At 43.3% G+C, this 27,012-nt stretch overlaps 1 protein-coding gene across 2 annotated transcripts in view; it reads left to right on the top strand.

The window, feature by feature from the left end:
• PGM5 (phosphoglucomutase 5) overlaps positions 1–27,012 on the top strand; it is an 86,501-nt gene that overhangs the window by 19,719 nt on the left and 39,770 nt on the right. For both annotated transcript variants that reach the window (XM_035099518.3, XM_088653104.1), the window contains exons 4-6: positions 53–178; positions 1,633–1,823; positions 4,660–4,814. In XM_035099518.3, coding sequence (XP_034955409.2) covers positions 53–178; positions 1,633–1,823; positions 4,660–4,814 — 472 coding nt within the window. The remainder of the gene's footprint in view (positions 1–52; positions 179–1,632; positions 1,824–4,659; positions 4,815–27,012) is intronic.

Here is a 27,012-nt window from a genome sequence, read left to right as displayed (position 1 = left end):
CTGAAAGACAACACACACTATCTAGATATTTTTTGGACCTTTATTTGCACAGTTGAAATAATAGATTCGGTGGAAGTCTACCTCAATCTTCTACGGACTGTCTTTGACTTCAGTGCCATCAGAGGGTTGCTATCAGGGCCAAATCAACTCAAGATCAGAATTGATGCCATGAATGGAGGTAAGGAGGCCCATTTTTATACATGTAAAATGCTAATACAGTATAATGAAAATAAAATGATGTTTAAAGCATGAGCATGATAACTAGGTTGTTGCTACGCAGTAATAATTTAGACAGCAATCCTAAACAATGCTCACTAGAATAAACACATTGAACACATTGGGTGGTATTCAACTAATGACTAATGTTTACTCTGATTAGATCCATTGAAATTAATGGACCTAACTCATGTTCTTTCATTCTAGTGGGTCTACTCTGAGTAAAACTGAATTGAATACCACCCATTGGGACTTCTGAGAAAACAAACAGGACAGGATTGCACTGTTAATGTTACAAGTACAGTGTTCAAAATGTTTAAAATATATTATCCAAGTACCATAATCTTTACAACAGGGCTTGTCAACTTGGTTCCCACTGCCCACTAGTGGGCGTTTCAGGATTCTAGGTTGGCGGTAGGGGGTTCTACGGCACAAACTGAATCCTCCTTCCATTGAGCACTGGTGGGCGGTAAGGAAATTTTACCATCAAGAAAGATGCATTAGTGGGCAGTAGGTGTAAAAAGGTTGACTACCCCTGCTTTGCAACATAGCTCAGTATTCTTATCCCCGTGGCTGGGGTGAAGACTCAGACTGATAAATCTCCTATGTCAGAGGCAAGTCTGAGTAAAAGAAACTTTATGTAAAGATAGGATATTTCTTCAGGTGAAAATTTAAGACTGAATTGAGTTGGCCCTCATAAAGAGCAGTCATAGGAAGGGGCAGGTCATATTTTATGGGTAAACTCCATAGCTTTGCCCTGTGTATAAAATAAAGGACATTGTCTAGTTCCACAAGCCTTTAATGTTATGTAATAAGGGCAGTTCTTAAAACAGAGAGTTCCCTGGAACCCCCGGTTCATGTGTGAAATACCACCTTCAAGAAGTGCAGATTCAGACACTCTGGTGAAGTTCTCTTACATGACTGTACTAGCTCTGGAAGGTACATAATTGATAGCCTGGTTATTCAGTGTCAAAACCTTCCCATACAACTGTAATGTACAGGCACTTTTAAACTCATACTTTTCCACAAACACTCTATGAAGACTGTATCATGTGACTCTCTGCTCATTTTGCTTTGGCTTTTATTGATCTGAATAGAGGTAAATGGCTTCTCATGAAGAAGGGATTTATGTTGAATGCTATTAAAAGAGTTATTTAGTATAATTGTTAGACAAGTTGAGCACAACTGTATTCCTGTGCTTTGTGATATTTCAGTGCTCCCTTTCAGATGAGAATATTTCTAATTCAACAGAAAACTGTCCTCTTTTTCTGAAGCCTCTGTCATAACTTGTAGTGAAGTTTATGATGTCCTGTTTAATATAAATCCATTCCATTTCTGTTCAGTCAAAATGGTGGGTGTCTATCTGGACATTAATTAAAAGATGGTCCCTAAATTGGAAAACAACTCTTTTTGCAGTGATGGGTCCCTATGTCCGGAGAATCCTGTGTGATGAATTAGGAGCTCCTGCTAATTCTGCAGTTGACTGTGTTCCTTTGGAGGATTTTGGTGGCCAGTATCCTGACCCAAACCTGACATACGCCACTTCTTTGTTGGAGGCAATGAAAGGAGGAGAGTATGGCTTTGGCGCTGCTTTTGATGCTGATGGAGTAGGTATTTGTGTAAGACCAGATTTGGTAGTTAAAGAGTTGTCTTTATTTGTTCAACTTTGACATTTACAGAGGGACTTTCAAATAAATGCCTATTTAAATGTGGGAGAAACTGAAGGTCTTGTTATGCCCTTGAAAATCCCTCAGCTGTTCATGAGCAGCTCAGTTTTTCAAAGATTACTCAGTGTTGAATCAATTCAACTTTAATTGCTTACACAAAGGTCACAAGGTCAAAAGTGAAAATTATCAACCAGCTCTCATGCTGCTAGAAATGAAAAATAATAATTCATAAAATAGTATTTACCATATTGGCCCAAATATAAACTGCACGTTTCCCCACCAATTCTGACCATGAAAAGTTAAAGTGTGGCTCCTATTTGCAACCTTACATTGCCAGCAAAGCGGCATGGCTCCCCCCCCCCCAAGCAGCCCAGAAGTACAGGGCAACGGCATGCAGCCCACCTGCTGCTCCCAAGCAGAAAGAAGGGGGGAGGCCACTGGCAAAGCTTGTGCCCCCCCCCAGGAAGCAGCCGAGGTGTTATCTCCCCCCCAATGAATTTTAAAAGTGTGCCTTATTTGCGAGTGCAGCTTCTATTTGGGCCAATATGGTACATAGTTGTTAAATTCAGTGAGGCTTACAGTTTTGAACATGTACTGCAACCACAAAGTCTTTTTTAATGGAGGGACTAAATAAAAGGAAGCTTGTACAAATATTACTTTAAAACAGAAAGATACTTTGGAGGAGAAGAGTATTTGGAAATGCTCCAAATTGCGTGCACACTTTCATCTCCTCTTTGAAGGGCACAGTTCTATTCACTCTAGATTGCATCTCCATTTGAGGGGACAGAGTAGTGAAACTGGAATAGCTTCTTCAATGCAGTTATTGCTCCCACTCTCCTCATCCAGCTTCTGATCCTTTCCCTTCTGGGTTGATCTACCTGGAAAGACTTCTTGCTTGGTGGATGGAAGATTCCCAGGGCATGTGATCTGATAGGCAAGAAGTGCCGGGAGTTCTCCCCTTTCACTACATGGTTCAAGCAGGTATAAAGGAAACAGTTGATAGATAGCTCCACTCTTGAGTAGCAAGTCTGAGTAAGGGTCTCATTTCAAAATCTCACAGATAAAGACCATTCACTCTTTCCAGGCAGTGGCAGTTGCAGCCAAGCACAGCTCCTGGAGAGCTGAGGCTGGCGGTGGCGGTAAAAAGACTTGCCTGTGCAGCTGGTTGACATCCCGGTTGGCCTCAGCCAGCCACAGGGGCTGACGGAATTGCCTTCAAAATGGAAACAGACCAGTCCTGGCCCTGGTGGGTGGGGCAGTGCTTTGACGACAGACCTGGCAGAGCCAGTCTTCGGTCACTTACGCCACTGGGGCATAAAAGCATTGCAAGCAGGCAGGGCACTCTGGAATTGGACATCTCATCTGCCCACCTTGTATGTTGTGGCTCTGCCCGGAGGTAAGAGGGCAGCACACATATCTGGCCTTGCTGTACAATTACTCGGTTGCCATCTTTGGGGCCAGGGAGGAATTTGCCTGCAGACAAATTGGGTCTGTCTGGAGGATTTCTCTTCCTCATAGCAACTGTCACAACATTGGTGGAAAAAGGCGTTGGTTTTGATCCTTACTCAAAAGCTAGGAGGTGGGTTGGTGCCCCACCCCCAGATCCAGGATTAAAATCCAGGGTACCCCTGTAAAGAAGTCCAGGGGTAGAGTTCTGTTGGAAAGCCCAGACGGGGCTTCCTGTTTCCGGCGGTGAGAAATGGATGACTCCCACACGATCGGACCTCAGCCGTGCTGGTAATTCAGGGTTGATATGGGGGTAATTAGCCCTGGCAGACTCCCCAGGGTGGGGGAGGACTGTCTTGTAGACCCACCGCAGAATGTCCAAGGTTGTCAGCTTGCATCAAGGTGCAAGCGGCAGGACACTGGGTCCCAGAGCACGACACAACTGGCACTCTCCAAAGTCACTCTCATAGCCAAAAATATCTGTTTGATAAAATAATTAGATTTGGACAATAAACAGACATAGGCTGGACTGAAAAAACTGCAGAACTGCACAGTCCCTGGTGTTTAAGCTCAGACTTCCAAGAGATTATCATCATGGTGTTTGGATTATGGGGGTGATTGGTATGTTCTTTTTTTCTTCTCAATACCAGAATTGTTTTTCTATGCCAAGCCTCATTAAGAAACCTTTTTTAAAAAAAAAATTACAGATGGACTTCTATTTATAATTAAGTATTCGACCCTGACAGAGAGAGCTATCAGCCAGCAGTTGGGTTGGCTGATTCAGGATACATATCCAATGCCTCTGCCAAAACCAACTTACACCTGTAATAAATAATGTGGTTGCCATTTTGATCCCAAGCTGGTGTCAGCCATTTTTTTGCTTCTACACTTCTAAACCCCTCCCCTCAGTGACCTCTGGCCCACTGTGCTTGGGTCTGCAAAATGTTGCTAATGAAAGATATCTCTTTCCTGATCTGAGGCCTCCTGATTTCTAGTGTAGAATGGTAGTGCTCTTAATCAAACTCCATGTGAGCCAATAAATGGACCATGGTCCCTCCATAAAAAAATTGTTTTAGGGTGAGAAAGAGACAGTATAATGTTATGAAATGTAAAATTTATTATAAATCATGTTTCCCCTGATTTAAAATGTTCCCCAAATGTATTCAAACAAGTTAGAATTTTCCCTGAGTTTTGGAAACAACAACAACAACAACAACAATTTATTATTTATACTCTGCCCATCTGGCTGGGTTTCTCCAGCCACTCTGTGGATGAACCTCTCTACATATTTTTTCTGCCCTACCCTTAATATGCTTTATTTCTCTTCCAGGACCGCTATATGATCCTAGGTCGAAATGGTTTTTTTGTGAATCCTTCAGATTCATTGGCCATCATTGCTGCCAATCTCTCCTGCATTCCATATTTCCGCCAGATGCCCGTGCATGGGTTTGGTAGGAGTATGCCTACTAGCACAGCATTGGACAGGTAAGGCAATAAGATTCACTAGTGTAACTGATTCCTCAGAGACTTTAGCATCGTTCACCAGAATGCCAGTAACACCAAAAGCAGCTAATTAGTAATACAGCTTTCAGTAAAAAGATAAAGGTAAAGGGACCCCTGACCATTAGGTCCAGTTATGACCGACTCTGGGGTTGCGCGCTCATCTTGCATTATTGGCCGAGGGAGCCGGCGTATAGCTTCCAGGTCATGTGGCCAGCATGACAAAGCCACTTCTGGCAAACCAGAGCAGCACATGGAAACGCCGTTTACCTTCCCGCTGTAGCGGTTCCTATTTATCTACTTGCATTTTTGCGTGCTTTCGAACTGCTAGGTTGGCAGGACAGCAAAATATTCAAATAGGATCCCAAACAAGGATTGATTATTAACAACCTGAAATTGTTGGTTCATTTTAAGAAGTATTGTGATTTGGATTTTTTTTATTTTATTTGGCAAATATATGTAAAATGAAGAATATATATATAAAGTGGTCTGCTGTGACTGTTTTCTGCCTGTAGTTTTATGGGCAGGACAAGTTAATATTGATCAAAGCAGTTGGCCAGAATCTGTCAGGTGAACTCTGCTAAGTATCTGAAAATCCAATAAGATTGGAATGCAAACTAAAGATCGTTCCAGCCTTCCTTTTTGCAGCTCCTTTTACCCAGAACAATTCAATATGCTAAAAATGGTTTTTGATTCTTCTTCTTCTTCTTCTTCTTCTTCTTCTTCTTCTTCTTCTTCTTCTTCTTCTTCTTCTTCTTCTTCTTCTTCTTCTGCGATCACTCGTAGCCAAGTAATATTGTCTTCCATAAACACGGTTTTAACAATGAGTTCGTAAGTGCCTGTGGAGGCCAATTCTGGATCCACACGTCCTTCCACAGTGGGGACATTGGTTTCCACAGCGTGGATTTGCCAAGCCTTCCTTCCTCTTAGCATGTTTCTCCCTTGCGTCCTGAGTTTGAGTGTCTTCAAAGCCCATGACACCTTTGGTAAAGGCTGTTCTCCAGCTGGAGCGCTCACAGGCCAGTGTTTCCCAGTTGTCAGTGTTTATACTACATTTTTAAAGATTTGCCTTGATACAGTCTTTAAACCTCTTTTGTTGACCACCAGCATTACACTTTCCATTTTAAAGTTTGGAATAGAGTAGTTGCTTTGGAAGATGATCATCAGGCATCCGCACAACATGACCAGTCCAACGAAGTTGATGTTGAAGAATCATTGCTTCGACACTGGTGATCTTTGCTTCTTCCAGTACACTGATATTAGTTCTCCTGTCTTCCCAAGTGATGTGTAAAAATTTTCGGAGACACCATTGATGGAATCTTTCGAGGAGTTGGAGATGGCGTTTATAAGTGGTCCATGTTTCACAAGCATATAGTAAGGTTGGTAGTACAATAGCTTTGTAAACAAGCATTTTGGTTCCCCTGCGAATGTCCCAGTCCTCAAATACTCTCCACTTCAATTGGGAGAAAGCTGCACTCGCAGAGCTCAGGCGATGCTGGATTTCGGCATCAATGTTGGCCCTTGTGGAATGTTGGCCTAGGAGAAATGATCAACATTTTCCAATGTTACACCGTTGAGTTGGATTTGTGGCGCTGCAGAGGGGTTATTTGGTATTTGTTGGTGCAGCACTTTGGTGTTTTGGATGTTGCGTGATAGGCCAACCTTTTTGTAAGCTTCTGCAAAGATATTTAGGGTGGTTTGGAGGTCATCCTCTGAGTGTGCGCACACAACGTTCTCATCAGTATACTGAAACTGTATGACGGAAGTTACTGTAACCTTACTCTTTGCTTTCAGCCTGCTCAGATTGAGGACCTTTCCATCTGTTCGATATATGATTTCTACTCCAGTGGGGAGTTTCCCTTCGATGAAGTGTAGGATCATGGCAATGAAAATAATGAATAGAGTTGGGGCAATAACACAACCTTCTTTAACACCTGATCCCACTGTTAATGGTTCACTTTGAGAGAATCTATAGACAGGTGCACTAACCTCAGCAATGTAGTGGGAATGATGTGCAAATCAGCTTTGTTGCAATATTTCAGTTATTTCCTGCTTCTGAACAATTTTCTAATCAACAGTTCTCCCATGGTATCCAGAGGGCCTCATTTTTTAACAAAAAGTGAAAACTCAAAGCAAAAGCCTAGGTCTTGTCGTTCCATCCACAGAAGGTTTTTTGATATTAACAGAAGGGGAGGAAAGGCAAGTTTTGCAAATTTCCTCTGGTACTCTTGCCCCTCCTAAAATATAGTTGAGAGGATCAGCGAACCCTCCAGAACAGTGTGAAAGGTGGTGCAGGGGGAGCTGGTGAAAATCACCTCTTGCTGTGAGCAGAGGCCTCTGCTAAATCAAACCCTCTCCTCTGAGCAGGAAGACTCCTTCCATTCATGGAAGGGCACAATTGGATGCAACCCTAGGCAAACAAAATGCTCCTATGATCAAAACCCTAGACCTTACTTTTTATGGTAAATTGCAAATAGTGTCTATAAAGAAAAAAACCAATTCCAGATTAATTTGGCAAAATAAACTGACACAGGGAAATTCCCAGTGTGGATTGTGACTTCTATTACTTGGAAATGAGATCATCATCTGAGAATGAATGCAGATTGATAAGATAAGATAAGATATCTTTATTGTCATTGTCCCCTTGCGGGAACAACGAAATTACTCGGTTGCTACATCCACTCAGATAAAGCATTCCGCATAATCCAAAATTACAAAAGCTAATTAAAAACAGTAAATATACTACAAAAAACAAGTAAAATAAGATGACTTCAAAGGCTTTCCATTTAAGGCCAAAATTGCTCTAGAGAAGAAACTGTTCCTGAGACGGCTCGTTCTTGCCTGCATTGTTCTATATCTCCGTCCCGATGGCAGGAGCTGAAAGAAATGGTGACCAGGGTGTGTTGGATCTCTTGATATATCTAGTGCTTTTCTATGGCACCTGGTGGTGTAAATTTGTTCTAAGGTGGTGAGTGAGCAGCCAATAATGCTCTCTGCTGTTTTAATAATTCTACACAGCCCTGCTCTGTCCTGGGAAGTACAGCTTCCGTACCACACACATAAACCGTACGTGAGCACGCTCTGTATGGCACAGTGATAGAAGGCAAGCAGCAGCTTTTGTGGAAGATGATGTAGAACATGAAACAACTAGTTGACTCAGTAGGTGGTTTCTCTTCATCCTGGCTGTAAAGAAAAATAAATGATAAGAATTTGAAGTGCCATTATTCTAATTCAGCAGTGATGGCTGTATTCAACTATGTTTTTTCCAACTTGTTTATAAATAGGTAAAGGTAAGGGGACCCCTGACCATTAGGTCCAGCCGTGACCAACTTTTGTTGCAGCGCTCATCTCACTTTACTGGCCGAGGGAGCCGGCGTACAGCTTGTGGGCCATGTGGCCAGCATGACTAAGCTGCTTCTGGCAAACCAGAGCAGCACACGGAAACACCGTTTACCTTCCCACCGGAGTGGTACCTATTTATCCATTTGCACTTTGATGTGCTTTTGAACTGCTAGGTTGGCAGGAGCAGGGACTGAGCAATGGTAGCTCACCTCGTCGTGGGGATTCGAATCGCCGACCTTCTGATTAGCAAGCCCTAGGCTCTGTGGTTTAAGCCACAGCGCCACCTGCATCCCTGTTTATAAAACTGTATTCTGACTTAATGAAAACTGCACATTGATTTTGTAAATGTTGGTTTCTGAAAATATTATGTAGCTAAGACAGATTTATTTATTTATATTTTTAATTAAGATAATACAGCAACGGTTTTCATTAGGCTATAAAAAGAAGGGAGATCTGTGCATGCCCTGCTTATCTATATCCAGATGTCACTGGTGGCTGTTCTCAAAGAATCTAGCTTCTCACTAGAGTAAAGCACCAGTAACAGTGACTGAACAAGCATTTGAGGAACCATCTTGCTCTGTTCATATTTGAGAGAAAAGATAAGACATTCTCTCACCTTGTATATTTTATCCGAAGAAGCTTTGCTACAAATTCTGAAAATTTCATTCTCTAATTCATTCTTCACATGGAAATGTTGCTGCCAGTACTTTTGTTCAACCTGAGGGCAACCTGTTAGCACTACAGCACATTCCAACACCTCCAGTGAATCTTGTCTAGTCACAAACACCCACTGTTTGCAGCATGCCAAATTTAGCAATAGCATTGCAGTCGGGGTTTGAAGTACTGTAAGTATTTTCTGTTCAAGTGTTCAGTGAAGTGATGGGAAAAATACTTGGTTAAGGAAAATCTTGTGTATAAACAATTTCTATATTTCACCCTAGCTGTCCCCGGCACGCGTTGTTGTGGCTCAGAAAGGGAAAGCAATTATTACCCCCCAAAAAACACACGAGTTCTGTCAAATTCCTCAAGCCCAACCCGACCCATTCATCAATTTTTTTCCAAATTTTTAAATTCATTTTATAACAACACAAAATAAACAACAACAAACAACACAAAAAATAAACAAACCATTAAACAATACAATATAAAACAACAATAAAATTTCTTAATTATCCACCTCTTTCCTTTACATTTGTAGAAAAAAAATATAAAAAAATCCTCCCAGCAGCACCTTAGAGACCAACTAAGTTTGTCATGAGCTTTCGTGTGCATGCACACTTCTTCAGATACACTGGAACAGAAGTCTCTAGACCCTTATATATAGTGAGAGGGTGGGGAGGGGTATTACTCAGAAGGGTGGTGGGAATGGGTGATTGACTGATAGGTCTAGTAAACCTGTTGACGACTGTTAACGACTGCAATTGGTCTTACAGGAAAAGCAAGGGGTGAGATGGCTAAAGATAGCTTTATCATGTATAATGAGATACAATCTAATGTCTTTATTCAGACCAGGTCTCTCCAAATTTCAGTCTATTTCTGAAATTCTTTTGTAACAAGGTACTGGAAAGAGAAGTTGCTGAACTGCAACTTATTACCAAGCTTAAAACCATTTCTATTTCATGATTTCAAATATATTCTAATCTAATTCTTATCATATCATATCTTTTTTACGTCATTATAACCGTTATACCTAAAAAATCCTTAAATACTAAACATACTTCTCTCTACAGACTATAACAACTTCCAAATCTGATTCAAAAAATTCAAATATTGCAATTCTTTTTTAAATAAACTTTAAATTTATTCCAATTTTCTTCCACCGACTCTTCTCCCTGGTCACACAGTCTCCCGGTCAGCTCAGCCAGTTCCATAAAGTCCATCATCTTCATTTGCCAATCTTCCATTGCTGGTAAATCTTGTGTCTTCCAGTTCTTCGCTGCTGTCGTGGCATACAAAAAGAAAGTAACATCCTTTTTGGAAGTTTCTTCCCTAACTATCCCAAGTAAAAAGGCTTCTGGTTTCTTAATAAATGTGAACTCTTTTTTCAATTCATTGTAAATCTTTCCCCATAAGTCTTTTACTTTGGGGCATGTCTACCACATGTGGTAAAAAGTCCCTTCCAGCTCTTTACACTTTCAGCATTTATTATCATGTGTATGATAAATCTTGGCTAACTTAACTGGTGTCATATACCATCTCTACATCATTTTCATCAAATTTTCTCTTAAAATATTGCATGCTGTCAACTTAATAGCCTTTTTCCACAGCCTCTCCCAGTCCTCCATGATATTATGCCCCACATGCTTTGCCCAATCAATCATCACTGATTTTGTTTGTTCATCTTTCGTGTGCCAGTCCAACAATAGATTATACATTTTGGATAGATTTTTTGATTTGGTCTCTAACAATTCCGTTTCCAATTTGTATTTTTGTAATTGAAAACCTATCTTTTTATCCATTTTAAAAATTTCATTTATCTGATGATATTGGAGCCAATCATTTATATTGCCTTTCAACTGTTCATAAGACTTTAAATTGGTCTCCTTTTTGTACCAATACATCTTTATACTAGGCTGACCCTGCCACGCATTGCTGTGGCTCAGTGTGTTAAATGGAGACTCAGAGTCCCCCTTGAGAGTGTCTTCCGCTCCCCCCTCTATTTTGTTTGAGATATTATGTCCCCTCCTCCCCCCATCTCCCAGTCGAGTGTCCCCATCCTGTCCCGACGTATGAGGTATCGTGGTCCCTCCTGACCCCATTCCCGGTACATCCCTGTAAGCGGTCCCACCCCATTCCCTGCACTCCCCCTCCTCCCCCCACCCCTTGGCTCATCCCTGTGAGTTCCCCCAGCCCCCTCTGGTCATGGGGGTGGAGAGACTTGGATGGTTTTCAGAGCAGTGGCGAGGTGAGGTTTGTGGCAGGGTTGGCGACGGCGGCTGGTTGAGGGGTGTTGTGTCGTGGGCGGGGTGTGGCCTGTGTTGGCGGCGGTAGTGGTGGGCGTTGTTTTATTGGTGGTGGGGTCCAGTTTGTCCGGAAAGGGGGGTTGGTTGGCTCGTGGGGTGGGTGCAGTGGCGGTGGGGTTTGGGGTTTCTCCTATGAGGGGTATTGGCCGTTATGGTGGTTTTGGTGGGTATAGCATGTCTAGGGGTGATGTCATGATTAGGCCCTGAGACGCAGCTTCTCAGTTTCTCCCCCCCCCCCAACATGCACTTTAGGCTGAGTTGTGTGTTCCTGGAACACATGGGTTTGGGGTATTTTCGTGGGCCAGGTGTGACATCTGTCTACGCAAATTGTCACTCTCATATTCGTTTGGGACATTGTGTCAAAAATTGAATGCAATCGAATGCGGTTTCTGAGAAAAGTGGAAAATCGCAAACATGGGCCCTTTACATCTATTTATATATATAGATTTCAGCCACTTGGTTTCCATAGTTAGCCTTTTATGGGTCTTAGCCTCTAATGGCAAAATCCACTTGGGTGTTTTTCTTTCTAACAGATCCTTAGATCTAATCCATACATTATATAACACTTTTCTGATTATATGATTTTTGGAACCTTTATCGACCTTTATCTTGTCATACCATAAATATGCATGCTAACCAAAAACATTACCAAAACCTTCCAAATCTAAAACATCAGCATTTTCCAACAAAAACCATTCGTTCAACCAACAAAAGGCTGCTGCTTCAAAATATACAAGTCTGGCAGAGATAATCCCCCTCTTTCTTTAGCATCCGTTAGTAATTTATACTTAATTCTAGGTCCCCCCCCCCGCCAGATAAATTTTGATAACACCTTTTGCCATTCCTTAAAACAATTAATCTTAGCCATAATAGGAAGAACTTGAGATAGAAATAACATCTTTGGCAATACATTCATCTTTATAACTGCAATTTGGCCCAACAAAGATAACTTCAAATTTGTCTATATCTCCAGATCTCTCTTGATTTCATTCCATAATTTATCATAATTATCTTTAAATAAATTCAGATTTTTAGCAGATACTTCACCTTCTTGACAAACGACAAACCCATGGCTCTCTGTAACCTATTTTTCTCCTCTGGTGTCAAATTTTTAACCTAAGATTTTTTTTTACTTTTATTCAATTTAAAACCCCAAACTCAGAGTACTAATCATAGCAGTCAATGTAAATCTTTACTATGTCTCAGAATGTAATTTATGCTCTCAAACTGAAGAAAAGGTTAATATGTTGCCAAATAGCAAATTTATAATCCACTGCAGTAAAGTTCAAAGGGTCCAAGTTGGAAACTGAAAGTTCAACAGTATCCTCTATTATGACATCACAATAGATCTAGCCGAGCCACCGGGTCTCCACTGAGATCGGTTGTCCCAGTGCATCCTTCCCTGTGGAACCTGCCCCAGCCATTCTGTTGGATGGGACCCACTCCCAGGCAGCCCTGACCCCTCCCCTTAAAAACAAAATAAAACCTCTGTAAAAAACAGCAAAGAACGGAACAAAAGAAAAATACAAAAAACACAATAAAACAATAAAACCTTGTATCACAAGATGACAAGAAAAAGACCCTCCCACTGGCATAGCAAGGGTGTGTGTTGGGGCAGGCTGCCCTGGCTGCCACCCTGGAGGGGGGTGACACTCGGCACATCCTCCCATGACCCCCAAGCCGAGCCCCACCGCCCGGTAAAAAGCCTCGCTCGGCGCGGTGGTGGCTGGCTTGCTTGGTCATGGTGCTGGGATCCTCTGTTCCCAAGCCGTGAGCAGAGGATCCCGGCACCATCCGTACGGTGCTGGAGCGATGCCGCCGTCAAATTGCTACGTAGCACGCATGTGCAGCATTGCTACGTACGATGCATGCCTCGTACGTAGCGATGCCACATATGTGTGTCTGCTAGGGATGCCCCACCCCCCACCCCCGGGTTTGCCACTCCGGGTGCCCAAGTGGCTTCCTCCGTCACTGGGCCCTCCCCTTCATCTAATTTGAGGAGTGTTACTTTTTTAAACATTGCCTCCCACACATACTGAAAGAGCTAAATTATCTTTGAATATTATGCACTGGAATGCTTACAACTTCCTCACTTGCTAAGCTTCCATTGGTGTATGTATTCTGGACATTTAGCTAGCATGCTACTTATGTTTAAGTTGGATGTGTTTCTCGAGACAAGTCCAGCTCTTTTCCTTTCTGCTGCCTTTGATGCTGGATATTGGGTGACCTGATGTGTCATGTAACATTTACTACGATGTTTAACAGGGTAAGACAACTGTACTTTTGGCAGCTTGTCTACAGTCTCATTATCACAGCTTGTAATGATGCCATGGTCACAACAGTCCATATTTCTGACATGTAAAGGATTTTCTTTTCATCATCATCATCATCATCAACATGATGATGTACTATTTATACCCCACCCATCTGGCTGGGTTTCTTTAGGTTTCTTTCTTTTCTGCCAAACATATTAATGACTGTACTGTTTCAGCCAAGAACTCTCCATACATAGCAACTGCAAATGAATATCCTGTCAGAACTGTGGGTTAATATTTGGAGGTTGGAGCTGCTCTTAGATACAGGAGCTGGTGCTTCTTTGTAGATTTCTTCTTAATGTTGATTTTTGTGTTAATTCAAAGCAGCTAAAAAAATTCCTGTATAGAGTCTGTGGTGTCCTTGAATTTTCTCAGAGTTGCTTAAAGTCAAGCAGACTAAATTTTTCTTGAGCCCTTCTTTTTCTTTATTGCTATCATGGTCTTTGAAGTCTGAAAAGGATTCAATTTCAACGAACCTTTCCTCAGAAAAATGAAAGACTAGAAAGTGCTGAGTGTGTGGACAGTCCCGTTTTTAGTTAATATTCACAGAGTAGAAACTTATTTCTGCTGTGGCCTTGCATCCTGAGAAGTAATTTGGTAATTAAGTTATCATAACTCTGCCTAATGTCCAGTATTAAAGCTACTGTAATTAGTAGAGATAATCATAGACATGGGTTATGGAATATAAGTTTTCACAGGAGTTAAAACTAGTAACGAAGCAACATGAATTGCAATTTTAAAACTCCTGGTTATGTGAATTGTGCTGTTTTGTATGAAGGATGCTGTTTTCTTATGGATAGCATCTTTCTTTATAATATCTACAGCTGCTTTTGAAATAGTCACAGAAGAACAGAAGTGTACAGAATAATGTGAGAAGCTGCTTTGCAGACAGAAACTTCAAGGGCAGCTGTAAATAGGGAGGTCATCATGCTTGCCTCAATGCCAGAATTGAAGGGAAAGGTCTGTTGGAAGGGAGCTTCGTAATTTTGAGGTTATCGCTGAGAAGACCCTGACTCTTGCAAATGCCAGCCTAACTGATTTTAAGATTGTGCCCTTGAGAAGCATATTGGTGGCAGTAGATCTAGGCATGATGATAGGAGTGAAGGTGTCGCCTCAGAACACCCATACAAACCCCTTTGATCTTGAAAGCATTCACTGATGATGCTACCATAAACTAAATTGCATACCCAGCCGCAGAGTCCCCCAACCCAGAGAGCCTGGCAACTAAAGGGATGGAATGAAGTGGGAAATGGCCACAACTTTATTGATTTCAGGTGTAGGTGCAGCATTAGTGTTAGAACAGTTGTGGATAGGAATCTATCCATTGGCAAAATAAGGAGATGTTTTTTCACACTCACTCACACAATTGGAGTAAACATCTCTCTCTCTCCTCTTCTCCTTTTGCACTATATGTTCATGCTTCTAGTTAATGCACAAACTCTCCCTTGCAAAATGGTTTCCAAGACAAGGAAGGGAAACTTCAGCCTTCTTGTTTTTGTACACTCTTGTGCTGATTGTCGTTGGTTTTCAACATGCATAATCAAAGAGTGATAGAGGAGAGCACACAACCCTACCGGTACCTGTTGTTTAAAACAGGAGCCTTTTCTTATGAGCCACAGCTCTATGGCATAGTCAGTCTTTGACATGAAAATGACTAGGCCTGAGTCACCTTGCTACTTCGCCATGATGGTGGTAGAGTTGTATTGTATATACCATCTTCAGACTTGCCTGGAGAGAGCTGTTGCATTCATGTCCTGGCTGTGGGCTTTACATAGGCATCTAGTTGGCCACCTGATGTGGGAACACGATGCTGGATTAAATGGGCCTTTGGTTCTTGCTATGTTATATTCAAGCTATTGAAAAGAACCCCTGGCCTGGGGGCTTGAAGCAGCAGGCTGAGAGACTCGGTTTGGCAAGCTCACTGGTTGCATTATTCATTGTGGGACACCTCCCCAGAGGTCCCCAAGTGCTGTCTCTTGCATTGCCTGGCCTTTTGACCTCACATTGTTAGCATTCTTTTCTCTGTTCCCCCTCTTTGCTCAAGATATAGGAAGTAGCTTTATCTTGCATCTGACCAAGGGGACACTGCCTCAAGGAAGCTTATACCACAATAGATTTAAAGGTAAAGGGACCCCTGACCATTAGGTCCAGTCGTGACCGACTCTGGGGTTGCAGCGCTCATCTTGCTCTATTGGCCGAGGGAGCTGGAGTACAGCTTCCAGGTCATGTGGCCAGCATGACTAAGCCACTTCTGGTGAACCCCGTTTACCTTCCCGCCAGAGCGATACCTATTTATCTACTTGCACTTTGACGTGCTTTCGAACTGCTAGGTTGGCAGGAGCTGGGACTGAGCAACGGGAGCTCACCCCATTGTGGGGATTCAAACCGTCAACCTGATCAGCAAGCCCTAGGCTAGGCATCCCCAAACTGCGGCCCTCCAGTTGTTATGGCCTACAACTCCCATGATCCCTAGCTAACAGGACCAGTGGTCAGGGATGATGGGAATTGTAGTCCAAAACATCTGGAGGGCTGAAGTTTGGGGATGCCTGCCCTAAGCTCTGTGGTTTAACCCACAGCGCCACCTGCGTCCCTACAATATAATACAATATAACATAAACAATATTTTTATTAATGGTTAAAATGTGACACAACTCTTAATATTTATGTGGCATGTGTCAGGAAAATAAACAGCTCCTGCAGACATACTTTAGTCAGTCTTTTAAAAAGTCTCTGTACAGGGTGTTATCTCTGTTCTGCAGAACAAAAGGGGCCTGCCAACATTTTATTGTCTTGGAATAAGCCCAGTATAGTTCATGAGCTTTCTTTACTTTGATTGAAAGTAAAATATATTGGAAATGATGGGATTTATTAGCCATAGTCACCACCTTATTGCTGTTCATGGCATTGATAGGTTAAAAATATTCTGTGTTTAGTTAAGTTGAGAAAAATGAGTATGTGGAACTCATTCTCAGCTGACCCAGATGAAACAGGATGACCTTTTAAAAAAAAACTCTTGCTGAGCAACTAATGTAGCATATCGCCCTCTTCCTTGTTTTCCACAGGAACACTGCAAAGTCACACCACAACTATTGTCAATATGCAGTGCATGCGTGTTTAGTTCCACACAATAGGAAGTAGGAACTATGAGCCAAGAGCTTTTGTTTTTGGAAAGCTGCTGCTAAATCACAAATCTTTGTTGGAAATGCTTGAATTTTCTAGTTTTCCCCACAATAGCACACACTGTTCCTGCCTGTGTCCTTGATTTGTAGAAAACATGTGAATGATGTTTCAAAAGCTGACAACTGCTGACATTGTTTTTTATTAAAGGCATAAGCTTTTTCTATGGAAAAGTATTTTTTGAAGGATTTTAGTAGTTAGAGCATTTCATGGGGAAAAGTTGCACATTGTACTGAAAATTACACTGCAAGATAAACCATGTATGCTTTCCTGAGCTCCTGAGGAGGAAGGGCAGTATATAAAGGTAAAGGTAAAGAGACCCCTGACCATTAGGTCCAGTCGTGACCGACTCTGGGGTTGTGGCGCTCATCTCGCTCTATTGGCCGAGGGAGCCGGCGTACAGCTTCCAAAGGGGGAAAGTCTGAGCCTCCCAAGAACATTGTTCTAAAATTGAGCAGGTTGTATGTTCAGAGAAGCAGTAGCTCTCTGTTTGATGTCTGGATATTGCTATTTAAAGGACTGTGGCTGCCCAGCACAGAAGACAACCTGCTGCGAGTGTTGCAGAATTAGGCTCCTGCTTGGCAGGAAGGCCTCTTCCACTGGGTCTTGGGCAGGGCCCTGGCAGACTGACGGCAGCCTTGGAAGTTGAGGTAGCCAGATGGACCTTGGTTGGGGAACTGCTGGCTTGGGTGGCTGTTATTCCCCATCTGTTTAGAATGTTTTCAACTGCTTTCAATTGTCTTAATTATTTTAACTGTTTTTAACTGACAACTAGTTTGTGGTCAAAGTCAGGTCTCTTTGTTGGATGTGCCTGAGTGGAGAGGAGTGAGGCAGAGCTGGGGGCCCCAATCACAGTGGTTCAAGGTAGGGGAAGGTATGGCGTGGGGGGCAGGCCGAGTAAGGGGCACACAACACAGGCAATTGGTGACTGTGCTCTTTGCCATCCCCTCCTCCAACCTGGGGAATTGCTGCTGCCTATTGGCCAGCCCTCAGGATTGTGGCTGCTGTGGCTGAATTCCAGGTCCATGGATCAGTCAGGGAGACCGTTTGCACTCTGGACCCTTGCCCCTCTTGACTGATAAAAACCAGCAGGGAGGGGGCAGGGAGATGGTTAATGCCTCTTTATGAGAGATGGTGGTCCCTGCCTACTTGGAGGAGGCAGTGCTAAAGCCACTTCTCAAGAGACACTCCCTGGACTCAGAAAATCTCGCAAACTACTGGCCAGCTGCTAAAGGTTCTAGAGTGGGTGGTTGCAGACCAGATCCAGGCACTCTTGGAGCAAACTGATTTTCTAGATCAATTTCCATTAGGGTTTAGGCCCACTTTTGGCACAGAAACTTGGGTTTTGGTCACCCTGTCGGGAGAGAGACTGGGGAAATGTGTCCCTGTTACTTCTCTGCCAACCTTCAGTGACTTTCGATACCCTCAGCCATGGTATCTGAATTAGCGGTGGGTGACACCGCTTTGTGGTGGTTGCAGTCCTACTTGGATGGTCATTCCCAGAGGGGAGTATTTTTCAGCCCTGTGGAAGCTTCGATGTGGGGCTCGATTCTCTCCCCTGTCCTGTTTAACATCTACATGAAACTGCTAAGAGGTTTGGAATACGTTTGTCAGCAATAGGCTGATGACACACAGCTCTACTTCTCCTTTACATCTGCAGGTGAGACAGTGGAAGTGCCGGGCCATTGTCTTGTCTTGATAATCGACTGGATGAGAGCCAACAAAGTGAAGCTCAATCCAGATAAGATGAAGGCACTGTTAGTGGGCGGTTCCCTAGAGCGGATGGCTGGGAGGTTGCCTGCTCTTGATGGGGTTCCACTTCCTCTGAAGGAGCAGGTTCTCAGCTTGGGGGTTCTCCTAGATCCTTTGCGGCTCAGGTGGCATCAATGGCTCAGAGTGCCTTCCTTCAGCTTTGGCTGGTGGCCCAGCTACGCCCCTATCTGAACAGGGATAGCCTAACTACTGTCCTCCATGCTCTGGTAACCTCAAGGTTAAATTCCTGCAACATTATATGTAGGGCTGCCTCTGAAGATGGTTCAGAAACATCAGTTAGTGCAGAACTCAGTAGCTCACTGGGACAAGACGATTTCAGCATATTACACCAATCCTGGTCCGACTGCACTGGCTGCCAATTAGTTTCTGGGACCAATTCAAAGTGCTGGTTTTGAGGTATAAAGCCTTAAACAGCTCAGGACCACAACACTTCAAGGACCGCCTGTCTCCATATGAACCTACCTGGACCCTGAGATCATCCTCTGAGGAGGCCCTTCTTCATGTGGCAACATGAGAACGGGCTTTCTCTCTAGTGGCTCCTTGTTTGTGGAAGGCTCTCCCCAGAGACGTTTGCCAGGCGCCTTCATTATACACCTTTAGGTGCCAGGCAGAAACGTTCCTCTTTAACTAGGCCTTTCGTGATTGACATCCAATGCCCTTTTAATGAGCAATGTGTTGCAGAAGAGGGCATTATTGGGTTGCTCTTGTTTTTTATTAGGTATTTAGTGTTTTTATATAGCAATTTTATCTTGTGAACCACCCTGAGACCTGCAGGTAAAGGGAGTATACAAAGTAAGTAAGTAAGTAAATAAATAAACAAACAAATGATAAGGGAGTCCAGGTTTTGCCACTTTTAAGCCTCAAAACTATTAAGATCTACGGGTGGAGTTTTCCTGTGCAGCCAAATAAAACCCCTCATAGAATAACAGCTTCTTCTATCACAGCTTTCTGGAGGCCTAGGCCTAGCTTAACTTTGATGCACACACACAAACATGCGCATGCTCACACGGTTCTGCACTGCTGTCATGATTTGTTCTGAAGAGCTTGCAGTTCCTGTGGCATTTATACTCGCTTTCATGCGATGCCAAACTCTGTGTAATTTCCTCTTTGAAAATCTTCTGCACATAAAAGTAGGAATTATCCCCATCACATAAGGCATAACATACCTTCTCCCGTTTGCATGGTTTTATGGTAAATAGTGCTCTTGTAATGAAGCTCATAGAAAGCATTTAAAAATCACGTAATTGAAAATTCTGTTGAATCAGACTCAGAAAACTCTCAGTAGATTTAGATAACTCACAGGTATTGTATTTTAAAAATTTCTTCTGGAACTCATATCTCCACAGCAGCAAAGTCTTTTCTCAACACTACGAAAATGAAAGTTTCCAAGTTATTTTTATTTACACAGGCCCATCTAACTTGGCACTCGTTTTTTTCTTAATTCCTCTACCGGTAGTATGAATCTGTTTCTGTCTAGATGCGATGAAGCACTGTAGCGAAACAATGTAATCTTCATGATTTATTTTTTCTGAAAAGAGACAGGAGGAACCTATCTATGCATAGGAAAGCATAGGATTGGGCTCAAGTAGTTGGACTTTGAGTCTGGGGACCTTTGGCCTGATTATTGTTCTCTAGTATTCTGCAGACTATCAGTAATTCATTCACAACACTAGGGGAGGATTTCCAAGCCAAATTTGTATGTAGTAAGCTTGCCATGGAGCTCTAAAGTAATCTGCCTGGGGTGAGGCTTTGAACATTGCCATTAATGGAGATAAAAAGAACAAAATATACCAAAAGGTCCAAAGGGACACAAATGTAACTGGGTATATGAGATGAGGTGTTCCCATAGCTGAGGGGCATGTCCCGTGGCCTTGTGCGGTGGGAAATGCTAGTCACAATGGAGCAGAGGAGGAAGGACCGTCTTTAGCATATGTGGCGCCGGGGTGCAAAGATCCGCCCAGCGCTCCCAAATTTAGGGCGGCCTGGAGGGAGGAAAGCCTGCACTGTGGTGGGCGGTGGGTTCCCCGGACAGGAAAGCAGCACGTTCGGCTGGAAGAGCGCCAGGGGAGGGGTTACAGCACAGCCCTTCGCCGGCCTGAAGGATCCGTCTGTTGGACGGGCGGGCAAAGGAGCCACCACTTCCCAGCAGACAGGCTCTGGGAGAGAGGCTGAGATGTTTTTATAGAGCAAGAGGTGGGAGAAGAGTCCCTAGGAGAAGAAACGCTTGAGGTTTGGCAGCCATCCCTTGGTTTATGAAGAGCACTCTCTGCTAAGGGGCAACCCCCCCTCCACTACTCCCATGGGGCCACCCCTAGAGGCCGCTGTAGCCCAACCTGCATGCTGAGGCAAGGCAGGGCGGGGGCACTACGTACCCAGCAGCTGCAAGCGGTGTGACTGCTTGTATTCCCTTTTCTGCTCCTTGAGCGCCCAGTTAATGCTCTTGCTCACTTGCCTGCCTCCTTCTCCGCCTCCTGCTCCTCCAGGTGCAGTTTTTCCCAAAGCTGTGAGGCTGTGAGGGGTGGCAATGGCCCCCGCTGCTGCCCCTTGAACGTCTCCATGGGAGCCGCCCCATTGCCCACTCTGTTCTGCAGGAGCAACAGCAGCCCGTCCAGCTCTACCGCCTGCACCTTCCCACCACCGCCTTCTGCCTCCCTGCTGCTGCAGATGCTGCTACTTCCACACACACCCCCACCACTGCTTTTCCCCATACTCCTTCCTCATCCTCCTCCAATGGCAGCTGGGTCAGGGGCCCTGTCGTGGGCGGCGGCAGCGATAACTGTTGCTTGGTCCCTGAGGTGGTGGTGGCAGCAGCGGCGGCAGCACTGGAGATGGAGCCGCCTGCAGAGTTGCCAAAGAGCCTCGGGCGCAGGCTATAACAGGGCCCCAATGTATTTTGTTTTTCTAGCTTGATCAAAATTATTTATTATTTCATAACAAGTAGTTAAGAGCATGGGTAGGCAAACTAAGGCCCGGAGGCCGGATCTGGCCCAATCGCCTTCTAAATCCGGCCCGCGGACGGTCTGGGAATCAGTGTGTTTCTACATGAGTAGAATGTGTGCTTTTATTTAAAATGCACCTCTGGGTTATTTGTGGGGCATAGGAATTCATTCATTTTTCTTTTCAAAATTTAGTCTGGCCCCCACAAGTTTGCTGACCCCTGGATAAGAGCTTAGGCAGCTTCAGCAACAGGCGCCTGGCGCCCCCCAAGGTTTGGCACCCCGGTGCTCTGCACCCCTTGCACCCTCGGGCAAAGACAGCCCTGAGAGGAGGAAACAGGAAGTTGATGTTAATTGAGATGCAGCGTGTTTGGTTGATTCCCTAGGAGCTTTGGCTGGTAGCTGAACAATTCAAGAGAAAGGAAACCCTGGGTTCCCTTGAACCCCACCCCCACCCTTTCTCTTTCTTTGAGGCCTGACTCTCTGCTGAGGCCTGTTGCAATCTGCCTGCACCATGTGTGCCATGGGCTATATGCCAACCAGTTCAGGGCAGTTCTGACTTTTGCCTCATTACAGACTCACCGAGGAAACCCTCTGGCAATGCTTTCTGCCCTTGCGCAGTTGTGAATGAATTTGAAGGAAGTGTTCATTCATGTATTGAGCCCATGATGGACAGAGAAAAGAACAGAGTCATGGGGAGGATGCATGCAAGCACAAGGGAAAGAGTGAGATATGTGACAAGGCCCCTTGTGGTCCTGCGCAGCCATGCTGTCTGATGGGGCTTGTTCAAAGCTGCTCTCATTTGCTGGAAATGGAGGCTCTGCCACCCTCTCTAAGGAAGGGAGAAAAGGACAGCTGAAAGCTCCTGGGTGGCACTAACCTTCTGGGGCGGTGGAGAGTCTATTTCAGTTGCCTCTGTGCATCAAAGGCCCACACTGAGACTTCAGCCCTTTATCATGGCCAGACAATGTTATTGTCTTCAATATGGAATGGATGATATCTACAAGATGTATTCTGATGGAGGAGGTATTTTGAGAAGGGCCAGGCACACTGTGTTGAGTCCCACATTGGGGAGGCTGTTGTGTGTTCATGACGTCACACGCACAGTGCCCCCCTGGCTCTCCAGTCACCCTCCAAGCCTCCCACCTCGTGCTCATCCATATTTTGGGGGCTGTCGCCCCTTGCGCCCCAAATACCTGGCACTGCTGAGAAGGGCATAGTCTCACCTTGGCATGGAGGGAGGCACTTCTTCAAGTACTTGAGCTCAGAGCCTTTTCAGCTGGGGGGGGGGCTGATCTGAGGCCCTCCAGACATTGCTGAACAAAAGCTCCTATCAGCCCCAGGCAGCGTAGCCAGCTTAGGATGTGAGCCTTGTAATTTTTATGGGTGCCTTTGAAAAATCACATATTTTGACTAATAATCCTTTTGCAAAGTCGTTTTATTGTAGATTTATTGATGATTTGTTTTTCTTGTTTGAAAATGAGAATGAATTCATACACTTTACTGACTGGTTGAATTCTTTACATTCTTCTTTATCTTTTTCTGGACACCATAGTCCCATGTCATGTGTCTCCTTGGATGTGGAAGTTTTTAAACATAATGGACAGTTAGTTGTCAGACCCCATAAGAAACCCACAGACTGTAACTCGCTCCTTCATTATTCCTCATTCCACCCCAGATATCTTAGGGACAACTTACCTCATGGTTTATTTTTGCATCTGAAGAGGAATTCCTCATGCAATGAGGATTTTTGTAAAAATGCCGAGTCACTAGCTGCCTCATTACATGCGAGAGGTTACCCACCTGACGTTATTGAGAAGGCCAGAACCAAGTCACTTACACCGAACCAACTCATCTAATATCCGAGGCAGAATCACAGGCTTGTTGGAGTATACAGACAGAATTATGAGACTGATATGGAAGCACTGGCATGTCCTCTGGAATGTACCAGGGGGCTCGGAATTTCCTCTGATAGGTCTCAGACGTACTAATTGCCTGAAGGACCTAGTGGTGCATACTGATGTTAATAAGTACATAGTTTTATGACCACTGCTCCTTAGAAGTTGACTGTATATATTTATGAGGTATGCTATTATTTTGTTTACTTTTGTGTTGTTTACCTTTATTGTATTGGATGAAAATTAGTGTTTTTGATTATTAAGAACCTTGTTCATGCTGGTTATTGTCATATATATATATATATATATATATATATATATATATATACATACATACATATATATATATATATATCACTGTCTATGATTTGCTATTATTTGCATTGACAGATATCGCTAAGCATTCAAATTATATCACTGGATGAATTTTATTTTGGTACTATATGGACTGTACTCTTGAATATCGCTTCGCTGCAACTTATAAAGACATATATAAAGATACACATTGACCCACTTCCGGTTTTGCCGCGGATCGCAAACCAACGCGCCCCCAGAGCTCTGCAGCTTTTGGGGAATTTTGCTGGGATAAAGGGGGTGACGGACGGCTAAACGTCCCCCAAATATAGAAAAAAGGTTGGGGAAGCGCTCCCCGCCCGAAAAGCCGGTGGTGCCTATATGGTTTCCTTGGCATCCCTCGCAAAACAGCTGAGGAGAGGAAGGAACCTGGGCACTGAGGCAAAGTGAACGACTTACCCAGCGAGAAGCCTGCGGAATGGAACGATCCTGCCGGTAAAATTCCTTTGCTGTTGTTTGAAACTTAAACCGGGGCGTGTAGAGAACCAGGAAAGGATAAAGGTTGGAGATAATCCCTTCCCTCCCCCCCACCGCAAGAACCTCCCCCCTCCTTTGGGACGACTCAGGAACAACTTAAGAAGGGGGAAAGGCAAAGACATTATACGCAGCAGATAGAAGCAGTTAAAAAATACCGTAAAATAATCCAAGGGAAACATTAGGAGACAGCGGGGGGGAAAGGGGGGACGCGGAAAAACTTTAAGAAAATTAATTAAGACGCTGCCGGAAAGATATATACAGTAACTTAAGAAAGTCAAAAAAGGAAGAAACCTGAGGAGCCATTTGCTCTGTGGTGAAAAAAAACCAAGTATACACAATAACTGAGTCAATTGTTAACAAAACAATAGCGGTAAAGGTACCGATGTTTAACTTAAAGAAAATGGCGAACAAAGGGAATGATTAAGCAAACACTTGGAGAATGGCTCGGAGAAGCCGGAACTACAAAGCAAGGACAAACAAGGAGAGATATATAAAGAGGATCTCTTTCCACGAAAGAAAGAAAACAACAGCGACACCCAGCGGACACAAGAGAAATTCATGGTATCACAGGACACCTCTGAGAAAGCACTTTTAAGTCTTGGCAAGTTGAATAAGGCAAACAAAATGGAGAAACTCGAAAAGAGAAAAACAGGAGCAGCACAACAAAGAAGAACCTCTATGGCTGAGCATGAGTTGGACCTGAAAGAACTCATTTTAAGCCTAAAGAGCGATATAGTGGAGTTTAAGCAAGAACTAAGACAAGACATAGCAGGAATAAAGAGTGAAATGAATGAGAAACTTAAAGGTGTAGAGGAAAAGGTGGAAAAACTGGAAGGGAATGCAGAGGTGGACAGGCAGGAGTTACAGGGAGTCAAGGAACACTTAAAAAAGGTGGAAGAAAAAGATCAAGAATTGGAAAATTTTAAGAGAGACATTATTGCCAAACACCAAGCAATGGAAAACAACATCAAAAAGTTGATGAAAGAAAAGAATGTATTAAAAAAAGAATTGGAGGGAGTCAAGAAAGACTTGGAGGAGTATAAAGTGATGCAAGAGGCAGGTCATGATGCTCTCGCGATGATCCAGATGCAGATACGGGAAAAGACTCTGAGGCTAAGAAATATACCGGAGAGCCAAAATGAAAATATAGAACAGAAAATCGTGCAAGAATTAGCGAAATGGCTGAATTTAGAGGAAGTAGAGGTGGCAGAGAACATTGAAAGAGCATTCCGTGTCAACTCTAAAAAAGCCAAAATGAATAACTGGCCAGGAGATTGCCTGGTTACCTTCAAGTCCAGATGGATAAAGGACAAAATATTACAAACCAAAGGAAAGAATAAATTGAAAATAGAGGGCACAACAATATTCGTGATGAAAGAAGTTCCGCCGAGATTTCTTCACAAAAGAAAGGATTATCACTTCCTGACTAAAGCCTTGACAGATAGGAAAATTTTCTACCGCTGGGAATATCCACAAGGTTTAACTTTCACCTACAAAGGCAGAAAAAGAAGGTTTGAAACAGTCGACGATGCTGAAAGATTTTGGAGGACCTATGCACACCAGTTGGGCGGGAGTAGAACAAGAACAAAAGAGAATAACTTAGAACTGGAAGAAGAACAAGAGGATGCCTTGAATTTATCTGATGAGGAACAGGAGATGAACCAGGAACTAGCTGAAAGAGAGTATGAAGGGGAGGAGGAGGGAGAGGATGGGGAGGGAGAGAAGGGTGAAGAAGAAGAAGAAGAAGAAGAAGAAGAAGAAGAAGAAGAAGAAGAAGAAGAAGAAGAAGAAGAAGAAGAAGAAGAAGAAGAAGAAGAAGAGGGGGAATTATAGAAGTTAAGGAATATATCAGATTGTTCAACAATCCTCCCTCTACCAATTGAAGGAACGCAAGAATTAAATATATATAGTATTTCCCATTGCACCCCTCTCTGCCATTTCCCCCTACCCCCCCTACCCCCTTTACCCATACACGTTTTATTTAATAGTAGATTAATTCAAATTCCCTCTCCCTTTTTGTCTCCTTTTTCCCTCTTTTTTTAATTGAATTGAAATTGGAACGTATATCATTAAATAAATCGAATTGAAATAATGAAATTGAAAGCTATTTCCTGGAATATAAATGGCCTAAATAATAAAAAGAAAAGAAATCGATTAACCCATATTTTAAAAAGAAAAAACCTTGACGTATTATGTCTCCAAGAGACTCACATTAATAAAAAACATGAAAGGATACTTAAGAATGAAAAATTAGGATTGGAGTTTATTTCGGCAGATTCTAAGAAAAAGAGAGGGGTGGTAATTTACGTTAAGAACAAATGGGATCCCCAATTGGTATGGAGTGACCCAGATGGGAGAATTGTGATGGTAAAAACGATGGTTGAAGGAGAAGAGTGGTTGTGGGTGGGATTGTATGCGCCAAATGGGAGTAAAGTGGATTTTTTCAAGAAAGTGGAAAATAAATTATTGGATTACTTAGGGCAAAAAATAATCATTATGGAAGATATGAATGGTGTGACAGACCCAGCACTAGATAGAACAAAAGGCAACAAAAAGAAGAGAGATAACAGATTACCAAGGAATTTTATGGAAATGATGGAGAATCTTGAAATGATAGATTCTTGGAGATTTAAACATCCTATTCAAAAAGATTTGAGGGTTCAAAAAGAATGAGGGTGAAAGAGGAGAGCGCAAAATATGGTCTGAAGCTCAACATCAAAAAAACCAAGATCATGGCCACTGGTCCCATCACCTCCTGGCAAATAGAAGGGGAAGAAATGGAGGCAGTGAGAGATTTTACTTTCTTGGGCTCCTTGATCACTGCAGATGGTGACAGCAGTCATGAAATTAAAAGACGCCTGCTTCTTGGGAGAAAAGCAATGACAAACCTAGACAGCATCTTAAAAAGCAGAGACATCACCTTGCCGACAAAGGTCCGTATAGTTAAA

The sequence above is a fragment of the Zootoca vivipara genome, chromosome 10, assembly GCF_965207765.1.
Source record: "Zootoca vivipara chromosome 10, rZooViv2.hap1.1, whole genome shotgun sequence".
Taxonomy (NCBI): Eukaryota; Metazoa; Chordata; class Lepidosauria; order Squamata; family Lacertidae; genus Zootoca; species Zootoca vivipara.
The sequence above is the reverse complement of the archived record's forward strand: the minus strand, read 5'-3'. Positions and strand labels throughout refer to the sequence as shown.